The 12,050-nt window shown below is 36.7% G+C and overlaps 1 protein-coding gene across 26 annotated transcripts in view; it reads right to left on the bottom strand.

The window, feature by feature from the left end:
• Positions 1-12,050, bottom strand: part of METTL15 (methyltransferase 15, mitochondrial 12S rRNA N4-cytidine) — a 230,732-nt gene that overhangs the window by 157,671 nt on the left and 61,011 nt on the right. For 6 of the 26 annotated variants that reach the window (XM_086338569.1, XM_086338570.1, XM_086338568.1 and 3 more), the window contains 2 exons: positions 9,931-9,997; positions 6,309-6,340 (listed from right to left, as the gene is read on the bottom strand). The exons of the other annotated variants lie outside the window; for them this stretch is intronic. In XM_086338569.1, the coding sequence (XP_086194695.1) occupies positions 6,309-6,340; positions 9,931-9,997 (99 nt within the window). The remainder of the gene's footprint in view (positions 1-6,308; positions 6,341-9,930; positions 9,998-12,050) is intronic. 26 annotated transcript variants of the gene reach the window in all.

Genomic DNA, 12,050 nt, shown 5'->3' with positions numbered 1-12,050 from the left:
TTTCGCATGATATACTCTGCATATAAAACTTCATTAAGCAGAGTAACAATATACAGCCTTGATGTACTCCATTCCCAATTTTGAACCAGTCCATTGTTCCATGTCTCGTTCTAACTGTTGCTTCTTGTCCTGCATACAGTTTTCTCAGAAGGCAGGTAAGGTGGTCTGGTTATTATTATTAATGATAATTATCATTATTCATCAAAGAAACAAAAATTGAAACCAATGAAATACCACTATATACATATCAAAAAAGGCTAAAATTTAAAAGACTGATAATACCAAAATTGTTGTTTGTGAAGCAACTCAAACATTCATACACTGCTGAAAGAAATGTAAAGAGATTAAGTCACCTTGTAACACTGTTTAGCAGTACCTACTAAATGCTAAGGGCTTCCCAGGTAGCCCTAGTGGTAAAGAACCACCTGCCAATGAAGGAGACACAAGAAACACAGGTTCGATCTATGGGTCAGGAAGATCCCCTGGAGAAGGGCATGGCAACCTACTTGAGTATTCTTACCTGAAGATACCAATGGAAAGAGGAGCCTGATGTGCTACAATCAGACCCTCTGAAGCAACTTAGCACTACATGCTAAATGCATGCTTACACTTTGATTTAGTGTTTAAACTGTTAGGTACATGCCCCAGAAAAATGAGTGCATATGATACACTCAAAGATATGTACAAGAATGATCACATCAGTTTCATTCACAATAGGCAAAACTGGTAACTATCCAACAGCCCATTAAGAGAAGAAGGGACAAATATGTTGCTTCAGATTTACAGAATAGTGTACCGCAATTTAAAACAGAATGAACTACTAATCCTACCAAAATATAGATGACTATTACTAACACGTTAAATGAAATAAAACAGCCATAAGTTAGTATAAACTTTATGATTTTATTTAAATAAAATTCAAAAACTAGGAAAAGGTTGTAAAGTGAATAGTGATTGCTCTATATAATACCTATATCTATGTATAATAGTCAGTCATGTCCGACTCTTTGCCAGTCCATGGACTGTAGCCCACCAGGCTCCTCTGTCCAAGGAGATTCTCCAGGCAAGAATACTGGAGGGGGTTGCCAAGCTTTACTCCAGGGGATCTTCCCAACCCTGGGATCTAACCAAGGTCTCCTGCATTGCAGGCAGACTTTTTACCATCTGAGCCACTAGGGAAGAACTGATGCTTTCCAACTGTGGTGCTGGAGAAGACTCCTGAGTCACTTGGACAGCAAGGAGATCAAACCAGTCCATCTTAAGGGAGATAAACCCTGAATATTCACTGTTCACTGGAAGGACTGATGCTGAAGCTGAAGCTCCAGTATTTTGGTCATCTGATGTGAATGGATGACTCACTTGGAAAAGTTCCTGATGCTGGGAAAGATTGAGGGTAAAAGGAGAAGGTGTCAGAGGAAGAGATAGCTGGACAGCATCACTGATGCAATGAACATGAACTTGGGCAAACTCTGGGAGATGGTGAGGGACAGGGAGGCCTGGTGTCCTGCAGTCCATGGGATTTCAAAGAGTTGGACACGACTGGGCGACTGAACAACAATAATTTATAACAGCAATTTTAAGTATATATTAATCTATAAAAATTCATGGAACTGTACATTTAAAATGTATTTTCATGCATGTATGCTAGACTTCAGTTAATAAAAACTATCATTAGAAAAAGAATATGTAATCAGAACATTAACAAGGAGTAAATGTAAAAATAATATATCTAAGCCACCAAATAAAAAATGGGAAAGATTATATATTTTAACCCACAATTATCAGCAATTATATTACATGCAATGAACTAAATGTTCCAATTAAAATATTTCTAGATTGGATTTTAAATACACATATACATGTACATGTGTGTACATGCACACACACAGACATACTGCTGCTGCTGCTGCTAAGTCGCTTCAGTCGTGTCCGACTCTGTGCGACCCCATAGACGGCAGCCCACCAGGCTCCCCTGTCCCTGGGATTCTCCAGCCAAGAACGCTGGAGTGGGGTGCCATTTCCTTCTCCAATGCATGAAAGTGAAAAGTGAAAGTGAAGTCGCTGTCGTGCCCGACTCTTAGCGACCCCATGGACCGCAGCCTACCAGGCTCCTCCATCCATGGGATTTTCCAGGCAACAGTACTGGAGTGGGGTGCCATTGCCTTCTCCAACATACATATTAAATCAGTACAAAAAGATTTTAACATACATTGGGTAAAAAAAATTTCAGTTAGTTTAAAAATTAATATTTAAAAATTTTTTAAATTTTAAATATATTTAAAATATAAAAAGAAAATATAAGTGATTATCAATAGAGTTCTGGAGTGAAGAAGGTCTATCCGAGCACAATAACGATGATCAAAAATTGCAGTCAACTGAATGGAAAACAGATTGTGTTTAACAAAAATGAAAATTTCTGAAGTATATGTACAACAAAACCTATAATCTAGAAATCAATTTTTCAAACTAGATAAAATAATTTTAACGAATATGATTTGAAAGTATGCATGTCAATAATAGTTTTTTCTGAAACAGTAAGATTAATACCTGAATTTTTTTAAGTGGGCACATTAAAAGACATACATATAGACTACTAAAGTGTTCAACTTCAGATATAAGGGAATGTAAGTTAAAACAGAAATAACTTGCTGTTGATTAAAAGAGTAGCAATATTTGGCCACATGTAACACTGCTGATAGAAGGTCAACTGGCAGATATTTGCTGGAAGTCAATTGGGTAACATGAACCAAACACCATAAAATGTACTTAACCTTTGGTCCATGTTAAGTAATTAATGCCAGTGCAATAATTACATAAAGCAGTTATAAGTTTCCATGAAAAACAGAAAACCGTAACAAAAATTGGAAACAGTGAATTTCTAACAGCAGCGAATAGTTTAAAAATGTGTGGTATATTTTTATAGGAGAATCATGTAAATGTACTGTATATGTTTGTTGCTATGAAACATATTAATGATGTACTGCTACATAAAAAATTCTTGTTAAGTGTATATGTATGGAGGTTTTCATAATGCCATAAGCCTGAATAAGCAATCACATCGTTAGTAAAGATTTCCCTTAGTAGATGTTTGGGCAGGCAAAGGAAAACAGAAGCAAACTAGGCAGTCAAGCATCAGATTACTTCCACTTCTATGGAAAGTGAAAAGCAAGCAAATTGGGTTAAGCACTTCTTCTCCTGAAGTCAGAAGGACTAAAGCCCCAAATCAGATATAATAACATAGCAAAAGCTATAGTTTAAAATTACAGTCATGTCTTAAATTCTTGCCCCACATACATACAATAAACTCATGAACTCATAAAGCACTGTTCAACTTCTTTTTTTAAATCCATCTATCCAACCATCCACCCAAAGCAATTGAAGCTATAACCTCTCTTCAGACTTTCACAGTATATGTTCCTTCTCACAACCTAAGGAAACTCAAGGAGATCTAAATTCCATTAAACTCCATTACTTTTATCACACCAGATGAGGAAATGGATGCCAAGAAAATTAAACAAAGAAAGCATCTAAGTTCAAATGCTTTCCTAATTCATCTCATAAAGTAAATGAGTAATATAATTTTGTAGTTTCCAGAGTTCAGTGTTCTGATTTTCACTTTTTCTTACCTAATGCATACAACCCAAATATTGTGCCTACACTGCCATATTTCGTATTAAATACAGCTTTTTACATGCATAGAAAACATTTTAGTTGGAGTCTTCACACAACCCGAAACACTTGCCTCAAATAAAACATCTGCTTTGCCAGAAAATGTTTCAAATTTGAAGACATTTGTTTCAATCATCTTTGTAGAAATCAGCATTTTTCTTGATTTGAAGCCAAGTACTTAAAAAAAATTAACTCTACTATATATTTTCATAGCAAATTCTTACTGGTAGAAATTTGTAAAATAAAATATTAAGTATTAATCCTTTCTTTGCAGAAAAGATACATTTCATTTTACCATTTCATCAAAAGTGTATATAAAATATTTTCAAACTTTTACACATGCTTTTTCAGACATTACCAAAATTTCTCATTTCTAAGACTTTTAAAATAAATTAATAATGCATCAGTTTAAGAAATAACTATAATGTAAATCAGCTTTTATATATATAGTTTTTTTTACAAAAACTTATCCAGTACTATCATAACCCCACAACCTTACATAGGTAAGGTCAATGACTCAGGGTTACACAGGTAATAACTAGAAGCACTAGACATGTCCATCTGGCTACAAATCCCACAAACCATACCACCTCTTTAGATATCACATGAGGTAATACTATACAGGGGTCAAAAAATTAATAGTGTAGAATAACTGTGGGTAATAATCATAATAGCAAATACTTATTTAGAACAGGCAGTGTTCCACACTTTTGCCATCATTAATTAACTAATTTAACTCCCATTGAGTGTGTGCATGCTCAGTCGTGTCTGACTCTGCAACTCCACTGACTTTAGCCCACCAGGCTCCTCTGTTCATGGAATTTTCCAGGCAAGAATACTAGAGTGGGTCACCATTTCCTATTCCAGGGGAACTTCCCAACCCAAGGATCTAACCTGTGTCTCTTGTATCTCCTGCATTGGCAGATGGATTCTTTTATATTGGTGCCACATGGGAAGCTCTTATATTCCTATAACCTTATAGATGAAGAAATTGCTGCAGAGAGGAGCAGAGTAACTCGCCTAAGGACACAATTAGTAAGTTGTAGGGCTAGGATCTAACCCAGACACACTGGTTTCCAAGTCACACTTTTAATGAAGACATTACAGAAAAAGATTTTTATATTATTTTACTATGTACAAAAAAGTATGAATAGTATGATTGCAATTCTGTAAAAGAAGAAAAGTCATATACACACTAAAAGAGTTTTGAAAGATATATGCCAAGAGGATTGACAGTGGTTATCCCAAATCACAGGAGATATTTTTGGACTCCTTTAAACTCATCTGTATTTTTTCCTCCTAAAATTAATATATATTTCTTTGGAAATGTCAAAGTACGACAAATATTTTTATTAGTTTTTTAAAATGATTATTTCCCATGCTTAGTTATTATCAGATGCAGACAGTAAAAAAGACAGGAATACCCAAGTTTTTTACTTGGACAATAGGTTAGCCATACCATTCACTGAAACATAAGAAGGTACAGGCTTGAGAAAGTTAGAGTTGTTTGGAATAATTTTAATAGGTGCCCGCAAGAAATCTAGTTCTTGTTTACAATGACTCAAAATCCAGAAACAATAAAACAAAAATAATCCTCTTCAAGCAAAGTCAAGTGGGGGAAATATCCTAGGAACTCATATAACCGAAGAGCAAATCTTACTGATATATATATAAAGACAAAGATTTGTCATTGCTTGCATATATACTAAGAGTCTCTAGACAGGCAGAGAAGATGCAAAGATATTAATGATTCTTTTTATTATTATTAATGGATAATTCAAATATTTAAATCAAAAACAGTAAACTTTTAAAAGTCTATTAGCTGGAAAATGAGAAGACAAAGTATAAAATAGGAAGAGAAAAGGTGCTAGAATCTAGGAAGAAATCCCAAAGTACTTTTATAATGTAAGGACAGAAATAAAATATACAGCAGAGACATCAGTATAAAGATATGTAAATGGCAACCCACTCCAGTGTTCTTGCCTGGAGAATCCCAGGGACAGGGGAGCCTGGTGGGCTGCCGTCTATGGGGTCGCACAGAGTCGGACACGACTGAAGTGACTTAGCAGCAGCAGCTTAATACAGATAAACACAGTTACATAGATAAATATTCAGATATGTATATAGAAACAGATTAGTATACACACACTTATTTCCTCTCCTTGTTCTGTCAGCTGAGTGGGTGAAGACATCCAAGTAGAAATGAACATACCTAGCACGCAGATCTTGGTTTCTAATACCACTCTCCAAAAAAATGGAGCAATGGATGATTCTAGGACTTAGGCAGAATGCATACAAAGTGAACACGTAGAATTTCTAGTACTAGAAAGAAATTGCTAAATTAAAAAAAAAAAAGAAAAACCTTAACTAATGCAGGTTTATCAAAAGGACACAGAAACCAACTGAAAGAGCTCCCAAGAGCCAAACTAAAATAATTTGAAGTAAAATGAAGTACTGGATTATATCCTAATATAAAATAAATATCCAGTAGTCCATACTGATATAAATAAAGGACTGAACAAAGCAAAAAATAGAGAAAAGGAGAAAAACATTCTATGCAGAAGAAATGCAAATAATTTATGCAGATACTCCACTCAAAAGGAAGGGAGCATAAATAACTCTCCCCCATCCCCACTCACCCCAACTGTGAGCTGCATGTGGTGACTTCCTTCTGGAAAATACAGCATGGAGAAAGGAAAAAGAGAATCTAAGAATGGTGAAAGCTGAAAATCCTAACTCAGGTGATGAAGCTTAAATCGACAGTGTTAAATCATGTTATTAGAACTACTCTTGACATAAAGTAATAAAAACAACACTTTACATCTGTGACCTTCCTCCCCAAAACCCTTAAGTTCAGTCTAACCATGAGCAAAGCACTAAATTCCAAGAGGCAGTCTACAAAATACCTGATTAGTAAGCTAAAAACTATCAATATCTTCAAAAACAAGGAGAATATGAGAAACTGTCAGTCAAGAGGAATCTAAAGAGAGAGAACAACTAAATGTAGTGTGGAATCCTGGATGAGACCCTGGAGCAGGAAAAGGACATTAAGTGAAGTACTCAGTCATGTCCGACCCGTTGCAACCCCATGGACTGTAGCCTACCAGGTTCCTCCGTCCACGGGATATTCCAGGCAAGAGTACTAGAGTGGGTTCTCATTTCCTTGGCTGGGAGATCTTCCCAACCCAGGGATTGAACCTGGGTCTCACGCATTGTAGGCAGAAGCTTTACCATCTGAGCCAGTAATTAAGCTAAGAATATCTTAATAAAAATGGACTCCAGCTAGTGATACTGTTATCAATATTGGATTATTAACTATAAATAACGTGCAATATTAATGTGCAATGTTAAACAATATGGGAAACTGGATGCAGGTTACATGGAATCTCCCTGTAGTATATTCACAAATTTTCAAATCTCTGTATAAAGCCTAGTTCAGAAATCTTTAAAGATTCAGTTCAGTTCAGTCGCTCAGTCGTGTCTAACTCTTTGCGACCCCATGAATTGCAGCAGACCAGGATTCCCTGTCCATCACCAACTCCCGGAGTTCACCCAAACTCATGTCCATCGAGTCAGTGATCCAGCCATCTCATCCTCTGTCGTCCCCTTCTCCTCCTGCCCTCAATCTCTCCCAGCATTAGAGTCTTTTCCAATGAGTTAGCTTTTCACATCAGGTGGTCAAAGTACTGGAGTTTCAGCTTCAGCATCAGTCTTTCCAAAGAACACCCAGGACAGATCTCGTTTAGGATAGACCGCTTGGATCTCCTTCCAGTCCAAGGGACTCTCAAGAGTCTTCTCCAACACCACAGTTCAAAAGCATCAATTCTTCAGCATTCAGCTGTCTTCACAGTCCAACTCTCACATCCATACATGACCACTGGAAAAACCATAGCCTTGACTAGATGAACCTTTGTTGGCAAAGTAATGTCTCTGCTTTTTAATATGCTGTCTAGGTTGGTCATAACTTTCCTTCCAAGGAGTAAGCGTCTTTTAACTTCATAGCTGCAATTACCATCTGCAGTGATTTTGGAGCCCAAAAAGATTAAGTCTGACACTGTCTCCACTGTTTCCCCATCTATTTCCCAAGAAGTGATGGGACCAGATGCCATGATCTTCGTTTTCTGAATGTTGAGCTTTAAGCCAACTTTTTCACTCTCCACTTTCACTTTCATCAAGAGGCTTTTGAGTTCCTTTTCACTTTCGGCCAAAAGGGTGGTGTCATCTGCATATCTGAGGTTATTGATATTTCTCCCGGCAATCTTGATTCCAGCTTGTGCTTCTTGCAGCCCAGTGTTTCTCATGATGTACTCTGCATAGAAGTTACATAAACAGGGTGACAATATACAGCCTTGACATACTCCTTTTCTTATTTGGAACCAGTCTGTTGTTCCATGTCCAGTTCTAACTGTTGCTTCCTGACCTGCATACAGGTTTCTCAAGAGGCAGGTCAGGTGGTCTGGTATTCTCATCTCTTTCAGAATTTTCCACAGTTGATTGTGATCCACACAGTCAAAGGCTTTGGCATAGTCAATAAAGCAGAAATAGATGTTTTTCTGGAACTCTTTGCTTTTTCGATGATCCAACGGATGTTGGCAATTTGATCTCTGGTTCCTCTGCCTTTTCTAAAATCAGCTTGAACATCAGGAAGTTCACGGTTCACATATTGCTGAAGCCTGGCTAGGAGAATCTTGAGCACTACTTTACTAGCATGTGAGATGAGTACAATTGTGCGGTAGTTTGAGCATTCTTTGGCATTGCCTTTCTTTGGGATTGGAATGAAAATTGAACTTTTCCAGTCCTGTGGCTACTGCTGAGTTTTCCAAATTTGTTGGCATATTGAGTGCAGCACTTTCACAGCATCATCTTTCAGGATTTGAAATAGCTCAACTGAATTCCATCACCTCCACTAGCTTTGTTCGTAGTGATGCTTTCTAAGGCTCACTTGACTTTGCATTCCAGGATGTCTGGCTTTAGGTGAGTGATCACACCATCGTGATTATCATGGTTATGAAGATCTTTTTTTGTACAGTTCTTCTGTGTATTCTTGACACCTCTTCTTAGTATCTTCTGCTTCTGTTGGGTCCATATTATTTCTGTCCTTTATCAAGCCCATCTTTGCATGAAATGTTCCCTTGGTATCTCTAATTTTCTTGAAGAGATCTCTAGTCTTTCCAATTCTGTTGTTTTCCTCTATTTCTTTCCATTCATCGCTGAGGAAGGCTTTCTTATCTCTCATTACTATTCTTTGGAACTTTTAAGATTATTTACATTCAAATCAGCTGCCTCAATCACTCATTAATTTCTTCTACACAGTCTCATATTAAAGATGCAAACTAAAGTAAATACCAAAGTTTGAAAGGGGGTAGGTAAAAAAAAAAAGCAGTCAACAAAAGAGAGATTTTCTTCATAATCTCTTGCTCTTCAAGAGCCATTTGCTCTTGCTCTTCTTTCCTTCAACTGAACAATTTTCTGACTGTCCAGACTGCTATTTTCTGTCTATTCTTCTTGAAGAAGTATATACCAGTCTGATATTAGAAGACAACAGGAAATCAAAAACTGTTCTCAACTCCCTCGGGAGGCTGGTAATATCAAATACAGTGTCTGAGATGACGGAAAAACTAATTCAACCTCTCTTGTCATCAGTCGCTTCATCTCTAAAATGGGCATTTAATAACTACAGAGCTACTATGATGGAGAAGGCAATGGCACCCCACTCCAGTACTCTTGCCTGGAAAATCCCATGGATGGAGGAGCCTGGTAGGCTGCAGTCCATGCGGTCACTAGGAGTCGGACATGACTGAGCGACTTCACTTTCACTTTTCACTTTCATGCATTGGAGAAGGAAACAGCAACCCACTCCAGTGTTCTTGCCTGGAGAATCCCAGGGACGGGGGAGCCTGGTGGGCTGCCGTCTCTGGGGTTGCACAGAATTGGACACGACTGAAGCGACTTAGCAGTAGCAGAGCTACTATGAAGATAAAATGTAAAACATAATGTAAGGCTGTGGGTAGAATTCTAAAACATGGTATAATAAATGGAAGCTACTAGGAGTAATAATAGGTGAGTAGAAATAGTGATGGAGTAAAGAAAATGTATATTCTCTAATGCAATATAAAAGTAAAAAGGTAATAACATAAATTTTCATCAAGCTGGGTCCTGAGATATAGCTATTCTTATACTTTTGGAAGTACTGTGTTCAGTAAACTAATCATCCCCAGTATAATTTAAGCTACAAGAACAATATTAAAAAAAGGGACTAACCTATTTCTGCTCTCTTGAAGTAGATCGGCTCCAGTTTATTTAGATGGGCTAAAATTGTGCTGAATACCTTTAATTAAAAGCAGGTTATCAAAATTGGATACAAACATAAATATACTTAGAAATGTAATTGCTTTAATCTATATTTATGATCTGAGGAATTTAGACTTTCTGTATGCTACCCAGAATCCCAAATATGCAATAAGGAAGAAAGCGGTTCATTTTATGCCGTAGTATGTTGCAAATCTAACTATCTTTTCTGATAGTCTGGCAAAAGTGTTTATTTCTTAGTAGCAATATCAGTACTTATTCACATGCTTAGAAAAGATAATGATAAAAAAAAGGCAAGACAAGGCAGGGCAGGAAGACAAAACACAGCCCTAGAATTTTTAAGTTTCATCATTGCTGTTTCTTCATCTTTGTTTTGTGACAAAAGATAAAACCACATCTTCCCGAATCAGACATATTAATTTCTGTGGTTATGATGAAAGCAAATTTTAAAAGAGCAAAGATTTGCAAGTTTCCTACAGTATGCCAATAATCATAAATATACTAAAGAAAGAAACCTTTAAGAGTAAGGTTTTGAGTTAGGGACACTACTACATCATTATATTTAGCATCACTAATGATAATGTGTTAAAGTGAAACGTCACCTAAAATGTTTTAGGAAATTGTTTATTCTCATTACTAAAAATTGAGATTAAAATAATCTCAGAATTACTTACAGTCAGGATAAACCTTTTAATCTCATTTTTCAGCTATATAAAAAATGAATCTAAGAACATCTGGCAAAACTTTCACATATATCCTCTCTTGGGAACCTCACAACACTGCAAGGTGATAGGTAATACTGCCTCTATTTATAGGTAATACTGCCTCTTTATTTCCTCTGAAATGAGGAAATAAAGGCTGAAAGAAGTCAAGCCACCTACCTAGTGTCATATTATAAGTCACACAGAGCCAGGGCTCCATTCAGGTCAACTGAGCATGTTCAGTGTTCTTCACATACTTCAACTGTCATTCTTTACTTATCTCTCTTTCATTTTAAAATTAATGCACACTCCCAAAATTCCATTTAAGAAGTTTTATTAATAAGTAAAAAAGCTGTAAACTCCCCAAAACAAAGATAAGAGATGGCAAGAACTGTTCACATGACAGTGCAAATAAGTGAAAACTGATCTGTCAAAGCCTACGAAGCTGAAATCGATACCAGCCAGGAATTCTTTAGAAGGTGCAGAACGAGGACAAAGTCGGAGCAGTTGGAATCTGTAAAGGAGCACTCAGAGCCCTTTCCTTTCCTCTCATCACCCTTTCCAAGAGACAGGAAATTTATTCTCTGGTGAAACAGTCCAGATAGACCTGGGTTCCAGGTCATGAGGCACAGCAGAGGGCAGAGAAAGGTGCACACTGAAATCGAACTGAGTACAAGTCTTCATCCTGTGCCCAGAGACCTCAGGGACTCTCCTCTACTCAGTTCTGAGTAGCTGAGACACTGTAAGATTCTTCTTGAGAAAAACTGACCAGCCCAAGAGAAAAGACCCAACGCTACTGATACCTGGATTCTCCCGTTAAAATAAACAGATCTTAAATTGGTCACTCTCTAGAGAAGCCCCATGCCCTACCCTCACAATCAGATCAGCCTCACTCAATCACATACAGACAGCCCAGTTTACCAGAGTGGGAGAAAATTATTAGTAGATAAACAAGGATGAACTTTGTTTCTGTTGAGGCTTGAGGAAATATGCTCAGAAATCACTTTATTTGAAACAATCACTACTCTGCTGCAGCAGCAAGAGAACAAGTAGAATTATTCTCATCTGGTAGGAGTTTGTACTGATTTTGGAAATCATGCTTTTTCCAAAAAAACCTTGTATTAACTTTGAATCATTAACATAGATTATTAATTACCAAGATTTCACAAACCTATTTAGAACAAGTTTTAATTGTAAAAAAAAAAAATTTGCTCATTATTAAAGAAAATGACTAAATATTTTTTAATGTATTGAATAACAGGAATCACCTCCTGTGAGTCTACAGCCAGTAATTTTAGTATATTACCTTTCAGATCTACAAACCTAAATCAATGTGTTAATGGCTGTATAGTATTCTTCTATATCACATTT

Source organism: Bos grunniens, chromosome 15 (assembly GCF_055505025.1).
Source record: "Bos grunniens cultivar Pamir isolate PY7600 chromosome 15, Bosgru_T2T1.0, whole genome shotgun sequence".
Taxonomy (NCBI): Eukaryota; Metazoa; Chordata; class Mammalia; order Artiodactyla; family Bovidae; genus Bos; species Bos grunniens.
Note: the sequence above shows the minus strand (reverse complement) of the source record. Positions and strands in the feature narration are given on the sequence as shown.